General features: G+C 50.8%; 10 protein-coding genes across 10 annotated transcripts; 4 read left to right on the top strand and 6 right to left on the bottom strand.

Annotated features, from left to right (window-relative positions):
- Positions 1–1,265: 1,265 nt before the first annotated feature.
- On the top strand, positions 1,266–1,571 carry PHATRDRAFT_14143 (predicted protein; the record flags this gene model as incomplete). The annotated part of the gene is made up of 1 exon (XM_002181638.1): positions 1,266–1,571. A coding segment is annotated over one exon (306 nt), but the record flags the coding sequence as incomplete, so codon positions are not given.
- A 903-nt stretch (positions 1,572–2,474) lies between these two features.
- On the bottom strand, positions 2,475–5,228 carry PHATRDRAFT_47283 (predicted protein). Its single transcript, XM_002181465.1, has 2 exons — positions 3,683–5,228; positions 2,475–3,595 (listed from the first exon to the last, which is right to left on the bottom strand). The coding sequence occupies exons 1-2, from the start codon at positions 4,921–4,923 to the stop codon at positions 2,605–2,607; spliced, it is 2,232 nt and encodes a 743-aa protein (XP_002181501.1). The 5' UTR covers positions 4,924–5,228; the 3' UTR covers positions 2,475–2,604.
- A 197-nt stretch (positions 5,229–5,425) lies between these two features.
- Positions 5,426–6,933, top strand: PHATRDRAFT_37452 (predicted protein; the record flags this gene model as incomplete). The annotated part of the gene is made up of 3 exons (XM_002181637.1): positions 5,426–5,492; positions 5,629–5,777; positions 6,058–6,933. The coding sequence occupies 3 exons, from the start codon at positions 5,426–5,428 to the stop codon at positions 6,931–6,933; spliced, it is 1,092 nt and encodes a 363-aa protein (XP_002181673.1).
- A 226-nt stretch (positions 6,934–7,159) lies between these two features.
- Positions 7,160–8,992, bottom strand: PHATRDRAFT_47282 (predicted protein; the record flags this gene model as incomplete). Its single annotated transcript, XM_002181464.1, has 1 exon — positions 7,160–8,992. One exon carries the CDS (start codon positions 8,990–8,992, stop codon positions 7,160–7,162), a length of 1,833 nt encoding a protein of 610 aa, XP_002181500.1.
- A 1,085-nt stretch (positions 8,993–10,077) lies between these two features.
- On the top strand, positions 10,078–12,243 carry PHATRDRAFT_47281 (predicted protein; the record flags this gene model as incomplete). Its single annotated transcript, XM_002181636.1, has 1 exon — positions 10,078–12,243. Exon 1 carries the CDS (start codon positions 10,171–10,173, stop codon positions 12,241–12,243), a length of 2,073 nt encoding a protein of 690 aa, XP_002181672.1. The 5' UTR covers positions 10,078–10,170.
- Positions 12,244–12,345: 102 nt separating this feature from the next.
- PHATRDRAFT_47280 (predicted protein) lies at positions 12,346–14,832 on the bottom strand (the record flags this gene model as incomplete). The annotated part of the gene is made up of 1 exon (XM_002181463.1): positions 12,346–14,832. One exon carries the CDS (start codon positions 14,830–14,832, stop codon positions 12,346–12,348), a length of 2,487 nt encoding a protein of 828 aa, XP_002181499.1.
- Positions 14,833–15,538: 706 nt separating this feature from the next.
- On the bottom strand, positions 15,539–16,679 carry PHATRDRAFT_47279 (predicted protein). The gene is made up of 2 exons (XM_002181462.1): positions 15,927–16,679; positions 15,539–15,862 (listed from the first exon to the last, which is right to left on the bottom strand). Exons 1-2 carry the CDS (start codon positions 16,611–16,613, stop codon positions 15,617–15,619), a joined length of 933 nt encoding a protein of 310 aa, XP_002181498.1. The 5' UTR covers positions 16,614–16,679; the 3' UTR covers positions 15,539–15,616.
- A 457-nt stretch (positions 16,680–17,136) lies between these two features.
- Positions 17,137–17,739, top strand: PHATRDRAFT_47278 (predicted protein; the record flags this gene model as incomplete). The annotated part of the gene is made up of 1 exon (XM_002181635.1): positions 17,137–17,739. One exon carries the CDS (start codon positions 17,137–17,139, stop codon positions 17,632–17,634), a length of 498 nt encoding a protein of 165 aa, XP_002181671.1. The 3' UTR covers positions 17,635–17,739.
- Positions 17,740–18,230: 491 nt separating this feature from the next.
- On the bottom strand, positions 18,231–18,479 carry PHATRDRAFT_7923 (predicted protein; the record flags this gene model as incomplete). The annotated part of the gene is made up of 1 exon (XM_002181461.1): positions 18,231–18,479. A coding segment is annotated over one exon (249 nt), but the record flags the coding sequence as incomplete, so codon positions are not given.
- A 613-nt stretch (positions 18,480–19,092) lies between these two features.
- Positions 19,093–21,486, bottom strand: PHATRDRAFT_47277 (predicted protein; the record flags this gene model as incomplete). The annotated part of the gene is made up of 3 exons (XM_002181460.1): positions 20,786–21,486; positions 19,562–20,732; positions 19,093–19,497 (listed from the first exon to the last, which is right to left on the bottom strand). Exons 1-3 carry the CDS (start codon positions 20,965–20,967, stop codon positions 19,093–19,095), a joined length of 1,758 nt encoding a protein of 585 aa, XP_002181496.1. The 5' UTR covers positions 20,968–21,486.
- Between the last annotated feature and the right edge of the window lie 293 nt (positions 21,487–21,779).

The raw sequence follows: 21,779 nt of genomic DNA, 5'->3' as shown, positions 1-21,779 counted from the left end.
GGTCGACTGGCTTCCGTGTTGTTCTTTTTCACAGTCAACGGATTGCACCACACGTTGAATAGACAATGTTTTCCGTTGGGCGGGAAGACAGGCTGACACCGACAGCACCCGAATACACCGTACTACAAGCGTACACACACCTACGCACAAGCCCAACTATAAAGTTACATAGGTATATATAGCAACAGTCAGTATATACAGCAGTTTCAGTGGTGCTGGTGGTGCGTACGCTGACTTTCGAACCGTCGTCTCGGTACAGATCCACGAAACGTACCGGCAACGCTCCAACCGTCTTCCCTCCAAAAGTGAACGGACACGTTGGGGAGGGTGAGCCCGGTCGTTGCCACTCGCGACGTGTTTCAAAATAGTCGGTGCACGACACCATGCCGCGTTTGCAAACACCGGCCGACCCGTTACCGTTGACCGATAGTTGTGCCCACTGCAACGTCGAAGGTGTGCCTTTGCTAGCCTGTGACGATGATATCAAGTCGGACGAATCGACGTCCGGGTCACGACCTCGGTAAGTTCCCACTACTAGGAAGCGGGAAACGTCTCTTTGGAGCCGTCGGAGCCTGACACGCCCTCGCTAGAGTAGAAGTAGTTGAAATTGTTGGTCGTGTTGTTGTTGCTGTATGCATACGTTGACAACTGGTGTGCGTTTGTTGTTTTAAATGTTGTTACTATTGTTATTGTTGTCACCGTCAACTGAGTGCGGTGCTGAAATTTGACACAGGTACTGCAACAATTGCATGATTGGTCGCAAGGTTCGCGTCTTTTGGCCCGTCAACGAAAGCTGGTACACGGGGGTGGTGCAAGAGTACGATGTCTCCACGGGGGAGCATCTCTTGTGCTACAGCGACGGGGATACGGAGTGGGTCCGGATTGGGGAGAACAGTAGCGTCGGAGCGGCGTCGGGCAGTACCACGACGGCAGCGGCGGGATCCCCGCCACGTCCGGAACAACAACAACACCAAGCACGCGTCCATTATCCGAATCCGCCGGAACGGGGTCTTCCGCGGAACAACGACCGTCCCCCCTGGATGGGGGATCCTTCCCGACACCGGGGACCGGCACACGGATACGGACCGCCGTTTCCACCGCCACACGGATATCCGCCCTACGGTGGGGCACCGATGCCTCCGGGAAGAATGCATCCAGCCGCGTTTGGTATGCCACCCGGTATGCCGATTCCCTACCCCAGTTCCAGTGGACCGCCCAACGGATCACCCGATAGTGATTCCCGGCGCAAGACGGGTCCCAAGGCCTGGACCAAGGAAGAAGACGCCATTCTGCTCAAAATTGTGCAAGGGATGCAAATGCCCATGAAGTGGAGTGTTGTCGCACAAAACTTACACGATCGTACGGGAAAGCAGTGTCGCGAGCGCTACGTCAATCATCTCAATCCCCGTCTCAAGGTCACGGACTGGAATCCGGTCGAAGACTCCACCATATTTCACCTTTACAACACTATCGGTAGCCACTGGGCAAAAATGTCCAAGGTCATCCCCGGACGCACGGACAACGGCATCAAGAATCGCTTCCATAATCTCCGCCGACAGTACGAACGTGAAGACGAGCACCGTTTGCGCTTCAGCTCGAACCAAGACTTTCCCGACCAAATTCGCCTGGATCGCTTGCGCAATTTTCCGGAGCACCTCCAGGCCAAGTCGGAAAAACTGTGGGACATGGAAGCCGGTATTGGCGTGGTGGCGGCGCAGAGCATTCTCGGTACCTCGTCCGGTCGCAGCCAAAGCTATTTTGGTCCCTTTCGTGAACCTTCGATTGACGAACAGTGTGGTCGATGCGGCTTTTTCGTGCCCAGCGTGCAGGCCGGTACCGAAATTTGTGCCAAGACTGGTTGGTGTCAACCATGCACGCGGGTACCACCGCACGTGAGCAGCAATCTACTCCGAGAGTGTCTGAACCTGAGACGATCTCAAAAAGAGGAAGAGCGGGAAGTCATTGAATCGTGGGAGGATATTCCAATGGAAAAACGCGTGGAGAGAAAAATTGCCCGCAAACCTGCGGCTCCGGACCAACCCAAACGAGAGGAAGCTGCTACGGGCGAAGAGTTGACGGAACAGGAGGATCAACCTGTACAAGCATTGTAGGTCGTGACGATTCCTCGTTGGCACGGAGATTTTGTGGTAAGATACTTACTGTAAATTGGCCGTAAGCATTGTGTCTGCATAGATTTATCTGTATTTTTCTGGTAGCTAACATGCGCTGAGAATTCCCTCGTTGATCGTTCCGTTGCAAATGAGTCGCTCGTTCTCGGGCTAGGCATAGACATCCACGTTGCGAACTTGCGCAACGAACTGAAAACAATCGAAGGCCGAACCCTCATCCGCAACGAGATTTGCTTCTGGCTCGGCCGTGGCCGGCACGAATGGTGCAGTCCCGAGATGCCAAGTTTATCAAAGCTGTATAGTGTTATGGACCGACGTTGTCATTGTCGGCAATCAATGAGACTCAAGTTTAATCCGTATGACTTAAGATTTATAAATAGATACCGTACATAAATAGAGACACCCCGGGTTTCCTTTCTCTGGAGTATAACAGTCACGCCCTTCGTGAAAGTCTAATAGTGCGAGACTAGCACTCTCAGACGCTTTCGGTTTGAACGTCCTCGCCAATTTGCTTCCCAGGATGATCGGTGCTCGTAGGCTTGCTCTGATCGCTGGTGTTGTCTACACGCTGAGTATTATCGTCGGCTTCCTCTTTCACTACCTCATCCGACTTGACGGATTCACCCGGTGCTTCCGCACCCGCGGCCTCGGCGGGCACGCCGGTAGGTACTGGAACGGTTGCCGGTATGGCAAACATGGCGGTGGCGGTAGCCGCCGCCAGATAAGAGGCCGGATTAGGCAAAAGTATGCCGACTCCGGAATTCGGGTCGCGCTTGAGCTTTTCCCTCTCTTCGTCGGTCTTTTCGCGCAGGGCTTGTGACGTTTTCTCGGCCGCTTTCTTGTCGCCGATATCGATCCATTTGCCACTCTTGTCGTCCTTGCGTAGGAAGCGTCCCGGTGGATCGCCGTTCCGAATGGCACGTACAATCACTCGCGCCACCGAAGGTTTCTGGATTTTGGGAGCACGCACGTAGTCGGGTCGATGCAAGGCGACAATGTCGCGGAATCGCTTGTTGCCTTTGTGGTGGTTCGTGAGTCCCCCGCGGCCGCAGAGGATATCGTAGTCGGTGACGAGAATATTGCCGTCTTCGTCGACCGCGTTGGGCGGGAGACCTTCCGTGTTAAGTTCGCCCAAGTCTTTCCCGTCGCGCTTTTTGACCGTATTTTTGGGTGCTTCCCTCATGCCCAGAGACAAGGGAACGGCCAAGTTGGTCCCGACGTAATTGAGAATGGGAGCGTGATTGGCGGCCGCGGCCGCCAGGTCGGCGTTGGTGATTTTGGTCTTCTTATGGGTGTGGCCACCGTCCAGAGCCATGTCCTGGCGTCGGATGCGCAGGGCTTCCCGTAGCGCACACCGCTGCCGTTTTTCGGCGTTGGAACGCTCCCGCAAGCCCTGTGACGTCTTTTCCGCGGCGGTGCGATCACCCACGTCGTACCACTTGCCGTCGTCGTTCTTTTTGAGGAATCTGCGGAAGTAAACGATGGGAGGCCGCGGTGTGTGAGAACGTACAAACGTGCACACATACACAGAGAGAGTTTTCCAACGCACGTACCTTCCGGGCGGGATGCCCGTCCGAATGGCTTGGACAATTTTGCGTGCGACTCCGGGCTTGTCCATTTTAATGGCTCGTATATAGTCGGGTCGGTGCAGAGCAATGACGTCCCGAAAGCGTCGATTGCCGGGATGCGAGTTGGTCATCCCGCCGCGTCCAAAGAGTACATCGTAGTCGGTGGGATCGGGTACCGGTTCGGTAGAAGGCTTGACCATGGTCTTGTCCAGGGCCACGGCACTCCCGAGGACCTCGCCGGGTGGCAAAAGGTGAATGCCCTTTTCGAGAAAAATTTCGAGGACAAAGATGACGGTGAATTCGGCGGCGGCCGCGGCGTCAAGAATGGACCACGTGATGGTATCATCGTTCCGGGGCGTGCGCAAAAGATACCGCGAGGTGTTTGAGGCCACTACCGTGGTGGTCTTGCTTTCCTTGTCTTCCTCAATGACTTCGGCTTCCCGGAGGCCCTTCATAATCGCGAGCGCTGCTTCGACCCGCTTTTCCGAATCGTTCGTGTAGGAAGTGACGAGTTGCGAAGCGAGATTAAAGATTGCCTTGTTGCCTCCCTGCGACTCGTAGAGTTTGTCTCCGTTACCGTCGGCTACGTTCAGGACGATGGCGTCCTTGGGATCGGGGACGATTCCCACCGTCGCCGTGGTCGAGGATGTCATGGCAGTCCGGAAATCCTTGTAGGGCGCTTGCTGTTCCCAGCCGACGAGATCTTGGCGTTGGAATTCGTGCCGGAGCAACACGACAATGGCGGCGTGGGCGTCGCGTTCGGACAAGACCTGATACCGCATCGCCCCGTCGCGGGCCAAACACCGTCCGGGCGACCGAAAGAAGGGTTTCGGGACATCCTTCAAACCCGCGAGTTCGTACGGTTTCCCGTCGACGATGAGACGGTAAATGCGAGACGCGAGTGTGGAGAGATGGTCGTCGTCGTCAAGAGTCTTGTTCTTGTGGTTCGGGTCAGCGGTGTTCGGCTTCTTGTCGTCGTCGTCGTCGTTTGGTGTGGCGAATGCGGTTGCGACGGATGGTGAGGTCCGTCCGAGATGATGGATTACCGCGTGCAACTGCAACACGTCCCGGAGCAAACGGTCGGTCGGTGTAGTAGTAGTATTACTAGTACTAGCACTACTAGTAGTAGAGTCTTCCGTGTCGCCCGTCGTCACGGTAGTCAAGACGCAATCGCGATCCTGTGGTTCCGTGACGGTGGCACTACGGGCACTACGGACCGCCACCATGGTTACGGACGAGAGATCGCGACCGGAACGCGTCCACGATCTGACGGGATCCAAAAAAAAAACAACACCCAACGGAACCTACGTTTGGTTGCTTGGAGACACACCAGGTTCCTACGGGTCGTTCGGTGTCAACGGCGTGTGTGTTTGTGTGTGTAAGTATGTCACTTACTGTGTATGAAGGACTGGGGAATGAAGTAAGAAGGGAATGAGAGTGCAGTCTTGCAAACCTGACTTGAATCACCCTCGTGAGTGCGTTGGGTTTTTGTTTCGTTGCAGGACTACGAATGACTGGACTGTGGTGAGTGGGTTCGTGTGTTGTGAGTGTGTGAGGTAAAAAGGGGGGACGTGCCCTGCCGTACCGTTTCCATGCCGCTCCTACGGTAGGTAGGTAGGTAGGTAGGTAGGTAGGTAGGTCGTGGAGAAACCACAAAAAAACCCCGAGCGTTGTGGACACGTCGGTCGGGTGGGTGAGTGGGTGGGTAGCAGACGAGATGCGTGGGCAATGGAGACCCAAAAGGAAACAACACCGTGCGGTAGGGTCCGCAATCCCGTAGAATTGGTACCCAGTGGTACGTGAACGACACAACGTTCCACGACTTGGGTGGCCGTCACCGCCGTTGGTCGTGTGTCCCGCGGGAGGTGTTTGGGGGAGTCTCACAGTCAGTCATTGCAACGTCACGTCACCGCAAACCCGGATATTTACAGTAGGACCCCCCTACCCGCCCCTGGGACGGCACGCGTTGGATCCGAAATTCGAACCCGTGGTACGCGGTTCCAACACGCACCACCCGTCGGGCGGAACAAGCAAGCGAGCACGCCACGCCCTGCTTTGGTTTGAATCCAAGACACCGTCGGTACGGTAGGGTAGAGCTTGTCCTTCGTTTCCACACCGAGTGGGTCGGCGGGACACAGCCCAGCTCCCTTGGTCTGGCACCCGTGTCACTCTCACTGGTAACGCACTCACTCGTTCACTCGTTCAACTTGCTCTGTTTCGTGACTTCCAGGACTCACTTATGTTTCCCCATGGCACCCACCGTCCGGCGAGGTTGATTCCACTCACAACGGTGTGGGGGCATCCAAACATCCATTCGTCTCATACGACCACTCAAAACCATTCAAACCTTTTGGTGGTAGACAGGCACCAACCGTATGGGATTTCGTTCCCGATCGTTTGGAGGAGGCAAGGGTCTTTGGATCCGTCCACGCCGGCACCGCATTGGTCCACCACCGCCCCACGACACCCAAACCTCCAAACCTCATCCCACCGTGGGCTGGGATGACTTTCGTGGTCGTCCCGTCTACCCTTCCTCCACTACAGTGTCGTCGTCGTCATCGTCAGTAGTGACCGATACTACCCGTCGAGACAGTTCCGATCCCGTACGGTTGCCCGTCACGACGAGCCGACGACGACGTTCCCGGTCCGCCTACGGCAATCGCTCGACTTGTGGTGGTGGTGGGGGACACGAAGATACGTCGCCTCCACCGAAACGTGTCCGTCGTGACTCGCAGTCGACGTCGACTCTCGGCACTAGTCCAGTGGAAACCACCAACACCCAACGAGCACCCCACACCACTGCGGCCGTCGGTGCGCGGCCTCTTGCCGACGTTGCAAAGGTGAGGGGTAGGTTGATTGCTACTACAAAAACTACGACTGCTACTACAAAAACTGCTACGGGCGGCTTACCAAACACCCCCGGACCGCGTGCAACCGTCCAACAGACGTCGTCCACGACGTTGTTGGAACACGCCGCCCAACACTTTCGTACACTCGACGCCTCCCGTCTTTTACTGCGGAACGCCGCGTGGCAGACTCCGCCGCGTGGAGTCATTCAACGAACGCGTCGTCGTCTCGACGGGAACGATCCCGTGTTACAACGAGAGTACCAACACTACGTGCAGACTTGTGCCGATTGCTGGACGCCTTTGTCGTTGCCTCTGTTTCTCCAACACCGCCACGACTTTATGCGACCCCGATCGGCACTCTTTCACGCCTTTCTGGACGAGTACTAATTGTTGCGACACTACTCGACCGAATATTAAAAAAAAGGCCAAGGTTAAAATTTAGTATAGTTACGGCCATCGCCCGACCTGTCAAACAGGCTGTCGTAACGGTGTATATCAATGACGGCATCCTCTACGGAATTTCGCATTCTTGTGGGGAGAACGCATACTAGAGATGTCTTTCACTGTCACACTTTTACCCCCAGATGGCGTGTTTCATGGCATGTCGTCAACGCTAGCGGGCCATCGCTATCGCGGACACGAGCAAGTGTAGCGGTAGATAGGCGTATTGGACGTAGGCCGTCCAGGTGGAGAAGACGTTCGGTACCAGAAACACGCACGGCATGGTGACTACCAGTAGCAAGCCGCTCAGGAATCGGATCGTCCATCCCATCGGTCCAGCCAGTGGAGTGCGGTACGATGGAAAGGCAATCAAAGGGGACCAAATCATTGCCGACGGAAAAGCGAGTGATACGTGACCAAAAGCTATGGCGACGTGCACGTAAACTCCAAGCAGACACGCCAGGAACTGGATACTGGAAGATGCCGCCGCATCACGGCACTTTGGACCGGACGGGGTGGTCCAAGGAATGAACAACAAGGGTCCGTATCCGAGTGCGACAACCAATCCCATCCAGTAGTTGCGATACGAATCTCCGGTCGGCAGCGTTGCTTCCACCAGAGGCACGCTCCAGGCTACCCAGGCCGTACCCAGGAGCATCCGCGAGAGAGCCCAGCCCACTGCCGGCCAGTGAAACCGCGAAATATCAAACACAATCAGAGTCACGGCACGGACGACCATGGGAATAACCAAGAGTAGATTGGGTACCAGGTACTCTTCATGTTTGACGAAGCGTTCGTAGGACGTGAGCAGGTACAAGGAAGTTGAGTGATGAAGCCGCTCATGTAGATTTGAGAGAGCACGGATCATTAGTTCCAACAACGATACGAATTCTGCCTGATAGAGTCCGTGCAAACTAGCTGGAAGATGATTGAAATGTGCCTCGAGAGTCAACGAGTCAATGCCCCGATCCAATGCTTCGGCGTGAGGCGGTAAGGGTCCCATTACGAGCATTCTTTCAAACAAGATCATATCAATGAACTCGCGTAAATGCCAGTGTCGACTTTCGAGCACGTACTCCTGACTCATGTTCATCCAGCGTTCTGCGGTATCATGAAAGGGATGAATTACGGTTTTGACCTTATCGCGAGTATTCTTGACCTGCCGATTAAGGAACGAGCCGCGTCGCACAATTGCAGCGGTCAGCCCTACCAAGTCCATGTTCGGTAGTACACCTCGGCGACCTTGCGGTAGAATTCGCACCTGATTGGAACCGTCTTTGTCCGTCGTCGCGTTGCAATCGACCACCAATACGTTGCGGATCATGGTTCCGGGATATAGATCTCTCGGAAAATTCCTTTTCATACGTGCAGTAGAGCGTCCACCTTGGTAAAGCTCCAAAAATGAGCCCACTGACTCTGACAGCGAGATCGTATTGTTTCCGTTGGGAACAGGAGAAACAATGAGTAATGTTTTAGCCAACCACGGGGAGATCGAAACTGACGAAAGTCTTTGAATGAGCTCACGGATCGAAGCCTGGAATTGGTCACCGGTCCAATTGTCAATTACGGGAACCACCAAGACGATGGCTTCGTTGGTGGGTATGACGGCGGCTGACGAGGGTAAAATTTGCAGAATCTCGATCGTTTCATTCCATCGATGGCAGGATGCGTTTTCTCCAGTACTGCCACCTACAGCCGCACACAAAGATGCAGCGGAAGCTCCTTTCTTCGGAGCAGACGGATTGATAATGGAGTATTTGGGGGGACTTTTAAAGGAAGAAGGATCCAACGAGTTCTCGTCAATGTACACCCGGCGTGCTCTATCGTGTCCAGTAAACACCGAAACGGCTGGATGCGCCACGTGCCATGAAATGCCGATGAAATACGGTAGCAACAGTATTGGAAGCCATTTTCGGCCTTGCCCTACATTTTTTGGTATTGTCGAAGAGGTTTCAGTTGTAACATCTACCGATTGCTGGGAATTAGCTGCCGAACTATCCGCCATGATCGAAAACAAACTAGACACAAGTGGCGAAAAGTGCCATGGTCGAACGGCTTTAAAATTGTTAACTGTCTTGACTTGGTCGATACCTAGGCTTGTATATTTCGTTGTATGTGCTATAATATAACTGCCATCGAACGTCTTGATTTCCATCGCACGCAACTTCTGGGCGCACACCGGGAAGGCAACGGTTTCCTACTCGTTTCAAGCATCAATCGGGCCGTCATCTTTCGCAGTCTCTACCGTTTCGGCTGTTCTCTTCGACTTGCGTACCAGACTCATTTATTACGGACCACTGTTTCCAGTAATGTCTTTTGTCTCTCAAGTTATGGAACCGGGCGGTGGCGTCATGCTGCTGCCCTTCGTCCGGCTCGTCATTGGGCTTTTGCTGTGCCTGACAACCGGTGCAGCCATTGTTGGCGTCGCCCGTATTCACATGGTGATCCTTTCATTCTTGAGCGGTGGACTCTTGATTAGCCTTTCCTTCTTCGAAAGCGAGTTCAAAAAGGCTCGTGGCGGGTCTTCGACCGAAAGCTCCTCCAAATCGAACAGCAAAACTTCCGACAAAACGGACTAACAGTAAAGGTGCCCGGAAAGCCGAAGAGATGTGCAAATACGATCTGTTCACGGAAAGACTCGTAGTCTTGCAAAGGGTGAGCTTTATTCTCGGAATGATCCAAATGTAGCGCGATTCACAGTCAATAATAGACTCAATAAATTCGGTTTCGATTTTTGACCGTAGCCTGATCAACCTTTCCCGTTGCTAATGTTAGCCCATGGCGCATCTCTCGTGAAACTTTCCAACGGCAGGTGTAAGACGTCATGCTACAGTGGGTGTATCTCTAACGCAACTTCTCGTTCTTCGCCTAGCTACCTGTTTTACCGCTATTTACAGTTAACTACAAAACGTGTTTCTGCACACATCGCCTCGGGAAAGAACCACTCGTAGTTGTGTATCGTCTGCTTCCGTCCGTTATACAGTCCGCTTGCCACATTTCACAAAATCACTTCATGCCGGTGACCTGTTCGCCGTATATTATTATTTTTTCGGCAGAAACCAACTGCAAACTAACTCTTCTTTGGTCTTGCTCTCGACGCCATGTCGACATACAGTTGAGTCGCTCCCAGGAGCTTTCTCTCTTTCAAAACTACACACGTGCGTTGTGGTCCCCCAGCACGAAATGGGGAAAGGCAAAAGACCATCGATCAGTCTCTTTGCTTTTTTGCAAGCGACCTTTTCGGTGGTTTCGATTCAAGCTTTTCAAATGCCGACGACTTGTCGGACAATGAGCACTGTCGTCTCGTATAGGGAGACTTACCCCCAACACCCGTGTTTCTCGCAACAAAGATATAACAGCCACATTTGCATGGAGCCGGGGATTATTCAAGTAGAAGAACTTTCCGACCAAGACACCTTTTGTTCCTATATCAACTGCATGAAGGAAATTGTCGAGAACCAGCGAGTTGTCAAAAAGTGCAGCCTCGACGAATGCAAGCCAGTACAAGAATACTTGTTTTCCTCCCAATCGTTGCTTTCATTACCGGATATCAGTGTGGATGGATTTAAGGATCGCCTTCGCGACCAGAAAAGGCAATTTTTAGAAGAGACAGGCTTTTCGGAGGAGCAGTATGAATATCTAGTCCGTTGTCTAGCTTATCTTGGCGATCGCTGTGCGAAAATCCAACAAATTGCACCGGCACTCATTGCGTGGAAAAAGATGAGAGAAAGTGGCATGAAACCTCGAGAGCGCTTCGTAAGCACATACATGTACGTTCTGAGTCTTGACGAACGTAATGTGCAAGCGTGTTTCGAAACAGCAACGTTTCACGATGTACTATTCGAACCTACGGAGAAATCCATTTTCTTGAGAATAAAGACGTTAATCAGCCAGAGCGATGCTAAAACTGCGGAATACATTTTGTCGTCGCTTCCAGATAGACAAGGAAAAAGCTCCGAATGGAAGAAACTTAGAACGTTCCTTCCTATTCTCAGTCACTATTGCGATGTGGGTGATATGATATCCGCGTTGAACTTATTTCGTAAAATGAGGAAATCTGAAGGTGTAATTTTCGACTCGGAGACATATGGTCTTCTCATCGGTGCTCTAGCCAGACGCGGTTACTTCATACCCGGAGGTCTTTCTGTTGATGGCGCTTCTACGCTTGGATCATTGGAAATGGGAGGTCCTGCCCTTTTTGATACTATTTCTACTGAAATGGCCGAGGATCTTCTCGAGCTGAGTCTAGATGCGGCTGAAACCATCCTGGATGGATTCGTGTCTGGGTTTGCAGGGGAGAATTCTTATGAATTCGATTGTGTCACTGATAAGTGTATAAATGTCAGTCCATTGCTGACTATAGGCCGTGTCACGGTGAACGAAACCTCCGCCGTATGCCCAGCAACCGGTGCCAATCTCCGTCTATTTGCTCTGACGGAAGAGCAACGGATAAGTGTTCATGATACCTTACTTGAAATGGCAGCGGTGCAACACGAAGACTTTAGCGAAAAGCTAAAAGCAAGAAACCAAAACTTTAAAGGTAGAGGAGACTCTGAGCGGGCACGGCGAAACCTTTTTGAGTTTTCAGAGTGGTTGCGTGAGCACGAAGGAGAACCATTTACTGCAATTGTTGATGGAGCAAATGTTGCCTATGCTGGACATGGCAATGTGCACTATAGCCAGGTCCAGCTCGTCGTGGACAAACTTGAGGACATGGGTGAGAAAGTGTTGGTCGTTATGCCTTCAAAATATGTTGGAGAAAAATTTTACGTGGCAGGTATTGACTCCGTGCAACAACTTTCAGAGAGAGAAGTTGGCATCATGAATGGTCTGCTTGATGAGGGAAAAATGTATCAAGTCCCAGCAGCATGTCTTGATGATTACTATTGGATGCTGGCTAGCGTTGCAAATCAGACTGAGCATCAACTGCACGTTTCGATTGACAATAGACAGCGTCGATTTCCAGGTCTCCGTCCCATGCTTGTCACAAATGATCAAATGCGCGATCACAAGCTAGCGCTTTTGGAAAAACGGCTCTTTCGTCGATGGACGAGTTGCCACATTGTCAACTATGATCTTGAGTCCTATTCTGAAAATGAATGGCAAGATAGGGATGTTCGCTTTGTTCCAACTGATTTCTTCAGCCGAGAGATTCAGGGCAACGAAGTAGGTGGGGAAAGAAGCAGCACGGTATGGCACTACCCTGTCACAGGCTGGGAAGGCAGCGATAGACTTTGCATAAATATTCGCCGGTAAAGCAATAGTGATACAGCCCAAACTAGATTGAGACAAAAAGCAACGTCTAGGTATTCGTCAAGGCATTTTCTTCCTGTTGTAGGTGGTAGCTTAATTTACAGTTCATTTTGCTTTTTCGGGAATCACTTTTGGTATTGATATGCAAAACCACTCATTTTCGAAATCCGTTAAGGGGAAGTGCCAGCAACTAGCTCCACCGACTCTTTGGTTCATTTGTATTTCGCGGCTAAAGAAATCAGCAGGGTTAAATCCAATGTCTGGATGGGAGCACTGGCCACCGACGAAGGCTGCAAAATTGTAGTGAACCATGAAGTTGCTGTACCAGCGCCGAAAGAGCTTTGGTTCCAGTAAGTCAAGCTTATGGTCGCGCATCTGGTCATTTGAAATCAGCATCGGTCTCGCCCCGGGCCATCTACCGCCCGGATCTCCTGGTAAGACCGACAGATCCCGGCCGTTCCTTGCTGTCGTTTGCGTGGAGAGGCTTGATAACATCCAAAAGTAGTCGTCCAAATGTCCGGGGGGGACTAAATACACTCGACCCGTTTTTATCAGGTAATTCCGGATTTGAAGCTCCTCCTTCTTCAGAGTTTGCATTACACCGCCGATGGTTAGATGAATTCGGTCATTGGCATACTTCCGGGGCAAAATAACGAGGGGCTTTTCATTCATTGATTCCAACGAGTCAACCACAAACTTCAGTTGGTGATAAGAAAATCGCCCACCTTCGAAGTTCTGCATGTAATACCCTATGTTAGGGCCATCAAGAATGGCCGTAAAGGGATCACCCGCCCTCGTATCCAACCACTTCATAAATTCATTAAGAATGAAATCTGATCTTTGGGCTCTCTTTTGCTTGGACTTTAGTTCGTACCTGTCCTGTTCCGATGTCGCCATATCAAGAATATTCTGCTTAAATGCTTTAGCCTGTTCGGGTTCCAGGCTCATCAAACGGAGCTTGACGCCAGAAACCGGGCAATGTCCACTGGATTGATCTATATGCACACGGCTAGCTATAAAGTCATCCTCTCCCGCAGCTACGGACGTCTGCAAGACTGATCCAAGCGAACTTGTCACTTCTAGGCTAGATTCAGGGAAGCCTTTTGCGAGAGCATTGTTTAACCGCTTTGCATGTTGAGATGTGAGCTCAAGTATGTCTTCTGCCATTTCAGTAAGTAGCTCATCGAAAAGACCTGGGCCCGCCCCGTTGACAAAGCCTAGCTTTTCGATACCGTCAATGGGATCGGACTGCAATTGGAAATAACCTAGCTCTGCCAGACCAGCAATCAAATGCACATAAGTTTCGGCCTCAAAATGTACAAGAGGCAGCCTTTTCATGCGTCTATACAGATGCATAACTGCTTTGGCATTGCCTTGCTCCATATGCAGTCTTAAGACAGGAGAATAAGCTCGCAGTCGAAAGCCGCAGTCGTGTTCAACAAGAAGATTCTCGGCCGCTTTTGCATGCCCTTGGGCAACAAGCAATCGCACTCTAGTCAGAATACTCTGCTCCGTTGGTTCATAAAGTAGATCGTGATACACGGCAATCTCGTCTGCAAGGTCAAGCATCTCCTCAACGTTGTCCTCTTCATCAACACCATCCGAAGAGTGAGAGCTTTCACTTGCAGAAAGAACATCCAAAATGGTAGAAGTTCCAGTCAACCTTCCATACGTAATGTGCTTTTGGCGACTGCCCGTTGCAAATGTTGACGAGATGTAAAGAAGATTTTGGAGGAGGCGCTGGCTTATGAATCCCGCCTCCTTCACTTTTGCCCATATCACTTCCAACGGAAGGCCACGGGCTTCCTTCGCGCATCGGTTACTGATTTGTATGAGTGTCCCCTCTATGAGTCTATGCTGTGCATCAGACACACCGAGCTTCTCCATAAAGACGAGCTTCTGGGTTTTCATATCATTGGTATCCCTTACACTGATGCCTTCCTTCAAAGCATGCTTAAAAGTAGGAAGCCCAACTTCCACTTCGGGCTCCTCCGAACGCAAATAAACGATAAGCGGCTCCGCTACCTCATCTGCGATAGGTTTTGCAGTGTGCCTGCGCATGAATTTTGGATCGTCTGCAATAATGGACTCCAGTATTTCTGAATACTGTCGAAACGATCCTTCTTCGAATGCTGTTTCGCTTCGTGCAGCAGGAGCATCAGGGATTTTGAAAACTTCAAAGAGCAACTTTTCGTTCGGTTTTCCCGACGAGGCGGATACATCACGTCTCTTTATCCTTTTTGAGTCGTCACCATAGGCAGAAAGGGAATTCTTTTCTTCGGAGAATTCCTTTTTGTTTCGCTTGGACAAAGACGCAATGAGCGATGTAAGATCATAATCGACCACATCACGTCTACTGGATTGTTTGGCGTGCTCTTTCATGAACTCGCTCAGTGAAGATAGAACTGGCTCTGTGGGGACAGTCTCCAATTTTTCACCTCGAGAAGAAGACTTCGATGTAGGACGACGACCGTCTTTCCGTTGCGAAGATCCCGAGAAGTTGTCGTCTGTAGATGACGACAAACATCGACGACACGGGCGGCTTTTTGGCAATCGATTGCGGGAAAATCTGGCGAAGACAATAGAGCTCATAGCGGTATTGCAGTGGTGGTAGGTGTGTGGCGGAGATTACCGATAAAAAGGCGGATCTATGATCTCAATGAAAGTGAGCTTGCTTTCTACAACAGTAGTCAGCAGCGATAATATTCGCAATTGTACAACGAATCGGATGATGAGATTGTTCGTGGGGGGCATCGACGGGGGGTTGCGGCGTTGCCCTCTATGAAACAAGCTTGTTTCTATTACAGGTAGCAAATTTTGCGAACGCACCAAGAGGACAAAACGGACCAAGCAAGGATTTTGATTACTTCAGAAAGTAATCACACCAGTCGACAGACTTTTTTGGTTGGTTGTTACGCTGTTCCGATACGTGCCAAAAGATGAGCGCGACAGAAACGACCGGTACCAACCAGTACGAATACAGCGTCCAACAAAGTGTGTGTACCAAAAGTTGGCTAGGGTTCTTGCTACGAAAGGGTTCATTGGGAAATACCGAAACACGAATCTCCTATGGATTATGTTGTACTCAATTCAAGGATGGGACTGATATAAAATAGTATAGAGTAGAAGTTCGTTGCAAATGTATGCCATAGCATTATCGCTTACTGCTAGGGATCAATAGGAGGGAGCAAGTACGACCGAGAGAGGACTTTCAAGAAGTGTTCGCACTACGCTCTTCCGATATTCAATATGTACTGCCCGGTCAAGCAATAGACAAAACACATGAAAAAGAATCATATACAGTAAATACGAACTTTTTTAAAATGAAAAAATGATTACGTATGCAGTAGAGAATGCAAGCGTTCCGGAGTGATTTTCACAATCCGATAACGTTGTCCATGTTTGCGAAAGGAAGGTGAAAGTCGATGGCGTTGCCGTCCGCTCGAAACGCGTCCCATAAGAACGCGCCGAGCTCGGCTTCCGCTGGATCCAAATCTTCGTTGCATCCCTCGCAGTCACTCGTAGACGACGATTCAGAAGACACGTCACTTGAAGAGGAGGCCTCGATGAAGGTATCAGCACCAGTGATCTTCGCTGCTGGAAGGTTGGTGATTAGGTGTAGCTCATATTCCGTGAGGAACAGTTTACTTATGAGCTACTTTGGTGTGGTTTGTGAGGATCTAGACGCAAACTGCTGTTGGTCGAGAGATCATTCCCATTATATGCTGATACGTTCCGGGGTCGTCTTCATGATGACAGGAATCCAAAGAAAAAGAGTCTTGAGGAAACTGAGAGGTCGTGCTATATTCCGGAGATGGCAACGGAGAGCTGGAGGGTGACACAACAGTCTGTCTTTGTTCCATCAAATCTTGGCGTAGAATGCTCGGTGTAAAGGCTTCGTGGAATGAAGTGGACTCTAGTTGAACAATACGGTCGAGGGCGGTGACGTACTTGGACCGGAGAAATGCGAGTTCGCCTTCCAATTCTTCGATACGTTCGCGTGTCTTGGCCCGCGACGCTGCCGCGGACTCGCGGTTCCGCACCCGACGAGCCTCTTTGCGCCATTCGGTAAGTTCCCCACGCGACATTGGCACTCCTGGCTCGTAACGAGCTTGTTTCTTGATACCACGCAGAGACGGCGTCTTGCGTGTGCCGGAAGTGACGGTCGAGGAAGAAGTCGTTGCCGAAACTGCGGAAACGTTGTCATCGTCGTCGGATCCAAAGTCTGGGAGTTTCTGCCGCTTGAACCCCACGCCGTCTGCGTCGTTGCCTCCCTGAAGCACGGTGCGGCGAAGTTCCATACGACGCTTCCGAGCGAGCGCAGGATCTTCGTTCAGTTGACGAGCGACTTCCTGGGCGTTGGAACTGTTCATGTTTGCGGATTTGTGACTGCTTCCAAAAGAAATGCTGCGGGGAACCGCGTGACGGAAACGTATCCGGTCTGCCAGAAAAAGAACAATGGGACCGTGAATCGAACAACCTCACACACGCGTGCATCCGCACGAGGTGCACGACTGGGGTTCGGCGTCAGGATGGATGTCACGACTGACCCGGGATCGACGCTTTTTCGTTGGACGAATCCGACGAACACGAGTGAGTCGAATTGCCACGCGGTGATTCCGTGTGTGTTCATAACCTTCGAATTCGAGTACCGTTTCCTTCTGACGCACGCCACGCGGAAGGTTTTCTACGCTCCGCGTGGTACCCATTCTATGCGCCGAAATTGGAACGTCCAGCTGAAGAGGAACAGAACCGGGGGGCAACCTGCTTTTTCGATGCCGCCGAGTGACGCCCGTATCGTCGCTAAGCATTCTCCGGTGCAGAGCTTTACTGTAAGCAAGTAAGCAAGCAAGCAACGAATACATTTGGTCCCTAGGGTATCTTCAATGAAGCACCATGGGGGAAGAATGTGCCGTAACAGATCCAGCCGAAGCTCGTAAACGCCGCAAGGCAATTATCGTTTCGCAGCGGATGGAGTCCGAGGCGAACGAGGGAAATTCCGAAGGAGAATCGAATCATGAGGAGGCAGCCGGCCCGCCGCCAGCGGTCGGTGCATCATCCGACAGCGTGTCTTCATCGTCTCCGCCGACCAAAAAGTCCAAGGAAGACCCCGGTGACAATAGTAAGAAAACGCAGATTCGGTACGATCCGGATGTCCCCATGCCCAAAGATCAGTTGGCGGCTTGGCGTCGCGAAGCCCGACGGGTGCGAAACCGAGAATCCGCGGCGGCTTCGCGTGCTAAGATTCGATGCCGCATCACCGAACTTGAAACCGAGGTTAGTGGTTGGAAGGATAAATACACACAAGCAATGGAACGCTTGGAAGAGCTACAGGGTGCCGCAGAAACGCAGAAAATCTCCGAAGCATCTTCCAACACCATCACTAAGGCTTGAAATCGTGTCGCTGTACTAGTGTTCGAGTCAAAACGCATTGCTGTGGCTGGGAGACGCTCTCTTTGGTTGGGAACTATTTGGAAAGTATGAACGCCCTTTTTGTGAAATTGCAGTAGGCTTGTATTTATATTATCATTACATGGTTAAGCTCTTTCTGTGTCCTCCATTCCGACATCCCCACACTGGCTGACCCGTTGGACACCTATCCTATAGCGGCATGTTATAGACAGGCCCAACACAGTACGGCATTCGATCTTGCCTACATGGACGCCCTCTAATAGTCAGACTACGGTAACTGCCAGGCATACATGTCGATAAAATCGTTCAACTTTAACATCGACCGATTCCTTAAAAGGCGATATCTAGTCACTCTTCAACGGTACCACATCTTGCTCGAGCCTCTGCTTGTGCTCAAGTCACTTTTTAGAAAAAACGTGTTGTTGCATGCCGTGAAAGGTCCATCGAAACAGGGATTTTGTCGTTGCAAACGACAAAAACTAAAATAGCCTCGATTTTCTTAATCATCACCCAAGTGGCAGCCAAAAGCATTTGCTTGCTATTTATGATTATGTTGCGTGCGCTGGAGGAAGGCTTTCTTTACTCATTCCAGCGGCCCACTCGGCAACGTCTTGTCCGTATTTTTCCTTTTGCAGATTTTTCACTCGGCGTTTGTACGTTTTGGTTTTCTTGTGATCGGCCAGAGACTTGGCATCCGCAAAATGTTTTGCGGTCTCTATACAATAGAATTGTCCACCGCCTGGAAGCTCATCGTCGTACTTGAACTCAATTGGCTTGCCGGTTTCCTTGGACTTTTCGATTTCGTCGTGAATTTGGTCAATGTCCTTGTCGCGACGACACAGCCATAAACTACGCTTGAACTGCTTGTTTTTGGAGCGTGCTCCCGGCTTTTTCGCAGTGTGACCAGTTCCCATTTCTTGGAATCGATTCGAGTGTAGCAGTAAAAGTTGGGGGGGCGACGATTTTGGTACAAGAGCACACCGATTCGTAGTTATGGCTGCTTTGCCGTGTTGCTCGGCGTTTGAGGGAAAGCGGGAATTTCAATGGGCTTCTTCGTTCGGTTGGGTGGGTGAAGTTTTTTGTCTTGCATTCTGTCCGGTATTTCCCGGTTGATTGCTTCGCGCCAACAACCCCCAACCTTCGATGGACTGACGAGCAGACGGATGTGGGAAGGAATCGGTCCCCCTTCCTTTTGCGCTCATTTTATCTCTGCCATTGCCTCCTCGCTGAACCTTAAAGTAAACACCTGTCAGCCTACTAGCATCGTTCCTCCTAGCTAGTATATCCAAAAGGCAACGGTGGCGCTACAAGGTCACGGTCTCCAGCAATTCAAATGGTTCGCATTTCCTGGACCGTGACGATTCTCGTTCTCCTCGCCACCACGCAATCCACAGCGCGCCGCGTTTCTTGTTCGTTTGTCAAACCAGCGGTGCCTCCTCCTTACCGTACGGGGTCACTGGTGACCGTGCAGTCGGCCGACGGCAATCTGACAATCATCGAACCACCCACAAGACAACATGATATGACGGATAGATTCAAGTACAAGGTGAACGCCTTAATGGGAGCCTTTGATCCTTCCAAAGAAATCGATACGGAGCGCAACGGGGGCAACATTTTCAATGCTATGCTTACGTTTCCGCTGAAATATTCGTTCAATGTTGTCGGGAGAACGGAAGGTGATGACACCGCAAAAGAAACCTTCATTGGACAGGTCAAGGCTGTTGTTATCAAAACCGCTGGAGATGATGGGAGTGAAATGGCCATGATCGTGACACCAAGGGGAAAGAAGTTCACCAAGATTACAATTGAAGTCCAAGTCGAGAGCTCGACTATGATTACGTCAATCTACAAAGATCTAGAACAGCTAGATATGTCTATCATGCAGTTTTAGCATTTACTGCTGGGAGACCATAATTTCGGCACGTAGACTCGAAAGTTCATTGTGGTGCGACAGGCCATCATTCGACAGCGTGTACAAAGCCACCAGATTTGCCCCAACCGCCGAAAGAAGGCCGTGGGTCGAATACCCAAACAAGGTGAACATTACCCATAGCCCAATGTAAATTAACGTGGTGCCCAATTGTACCTTTGACACTTGCAGCAACACCTGGGACGTGGCATTGTGTCCCAGTTCACCGCTCAGCAGTTTGTGAACCGAACGCAAACGCGGATCAATCGGTTTTCCGTCCGGTGAATTGGAGGTTGCTTGGTACACATCGCTGCCGTAGCCAACCAAGTCGCCCTTCTTGTATTTGCGCTTGGGATCCCACGGATTCAGTGTTGCGGTGTCGGCGTCAGTCACAACTGTCCACTCGCTGCCGATGTATCCCAATACTGCAAGATAACCCTTGTCGAGAACTATTGCCTGTGCCGACAACAGGCAGCACGATACAATCACTATACCCACCGCCGTCCACAAAGTCGATACGATATGACTTTCGAAGGACTGTATGGCGGAGGAAAAATCCGTCCGCAGCGGTGTCGCTACTCCGGCCGGGTATAGAATACTACTCAGCTCCCAAAGCTGAGCCCGTGCGGAACAATGTCCCGTCGCTCGACATACGAAAGCAAGTCTAGGAATAAATTCAACCACAAAAACGTACTCCGTCACACGAAGCAGAATGTATTCAATATAAAATCGGATACGATTTTCGGAGATAATCGAGCGGTTTCGCTCAGGCCAAGCCACCATAAAATCGTAGTCTCGTTGCTGCTGTTTGCCGCCTGTACTTCTGGCTTTGCCTCGAGCTTCGTTGCGCACGTCTCTCAAAACGCTTCCTCCAGCAATTTGGTCCGGGATTGGCGGAACGATCCGGAAATAACACGATAGACTTCCCAGCACCCCAAAAAGACTAATAACAAACCATACTTCTGGCCATGGTGGGATGTTTCTCTTGCGATACGCTCCATGTGGTCTCATACCATCCCACTGAGTATCATGGTAATTCTGTTGTGCAGCCTCTTGCATAGATATTCCCAAAGCTGGAGGGTCAGGAGTTTTGTAAATCATTTTTTGGCTTTTCCAAAGGCATAATAATCCGACAGCTGTTGGAATTAAGAAGGATAATGTGGGTCCATATCTATTCCAGATTGTCGCACAATTTGTGCTGGTAGAAATCAGGAATCGCCGTACCCTGCCTGGCGGAGACCGGGCTGCCTCCGGTCCGGAAGCAAAGCTAGAGAATGTACTTTGTCTTCGCGGACGGCCAGTAAATTTTTGTTGGAATGGAAAAAGGATCCATACGCGGAAGATCTGCACTGCGTATCGTACACTGTTTGGTATGTGGATTGCCATGTGTCCCAAACCCGACCCATGGTTGTCACGTTTTTGTGGGCCAATTTGCCTCATGATTGCTTCATCCAAAGGTCGGTCAAAGGTTTGTCCGCTGAGAATATGTGATGTGATGAAAACAGATAGTAGCCCTCGTAGAGTCGGTGATCGCGACGTTGAACAATCCCACGTAGCCAGCCAACGAACCAAAAGGTGTCGTCCCAGCCAGGAATTTAAAATTGCAAGAAAAATACAATCTCCCGCTGTACCGAACGAAGTACGATATATTGCTTGCATTGTGCTTACAGAAAACAGAAAGGTGCTAACGAAAAGGCAGACTTCGTGTTTCAAATGGAGGCGGGAAGGGCCAAAGACACGGTAAAGCCAACCAGCTCGACATTGCATTTTTCTGAAGCGTGAGTTTACACTAGCAATGAGAGGGTAAAACGATTGATTTTCCTCCTCGCCTTACAACTTGTTTCGGATTTACGATTCGCAGCGGCAAGGAAAGCTTGTCCTTTACAAATAAATAGCTCGGAAATTCTCGCCTTGGATGTTTGTTGTCCATCTTTTCTGGAACAGGCAGGCGACTTTATTGTCGCTGTGTCGATGAGTCTCACATGCATCCGTATTTTGCACATAGTTCCATGTCCTTGATGTGAATATGAGACATTTGCAGTGCACTCCGAAACCAAAGCGACCTAAATACTTATAGTTAACGTCTGTCATCAAGACCTAATCAGAATCACCGTCTTTCTGAAGCAATAGAAGAGCCCGTTTACTGTTAGTCGATGGAGCTCCCTTCAACATATGTCTTCAAGCCAGTCGCCACGATGGCCATACCCACAAAGTTTGG

The sequence above is a fragment of the Phaeodactylum tricornutum genome, chromosome 13 (genome assembly GCF_000150955.2).
Source record: "Phaeodactylum tricornutum CCAP 1055/1 chromosome 13, whole genome shotgun sequence".
Taxonomy (NCBI): Eukaryota; Bacillariophyta; class Bacillariophyceae; order Surirellales; family Neidiaceae; genus Phaeodactylum; species Phaeodactylum tricornutum.
This window is presented reverse-complemented; position numbering and strand designations above follow the sequence as displayed.

Excerpts from the sequence above, each read along its gene's own strand:
- PHATRDRAFT_47283 (XM_002181465.1), bottom strand. The coding sequence starts at position 4,923 with ATGGTGGCGGTCCGTAGTGCCCGTAGTGCCACCGTCACGGAACCACAG. Across the intron at positions 3,596-3,682 it reads ACGGGCATCCCGCCCGGAAG|ATTCCTCAAAAAGAACGACG; the intron begins GTACGTGCGTTG and ends TTACTTCCGCAG.
- PHATRDRAFT_47279 (XM_002181462.1), bottom strand. The coding sequence starts at position 16,613 with ATGAACAGTTCCAACGCCCAGGAAGTCGCTCGTCAACTGAACGAAGAT. Across the intron at positions 15,863-15,926 it reads CTCGACCAACAGCAGTTTGC|CTACACCTAATCACCAACCT; the intron begins GTCTAGATCCTC and ends ACGGAATATGAG.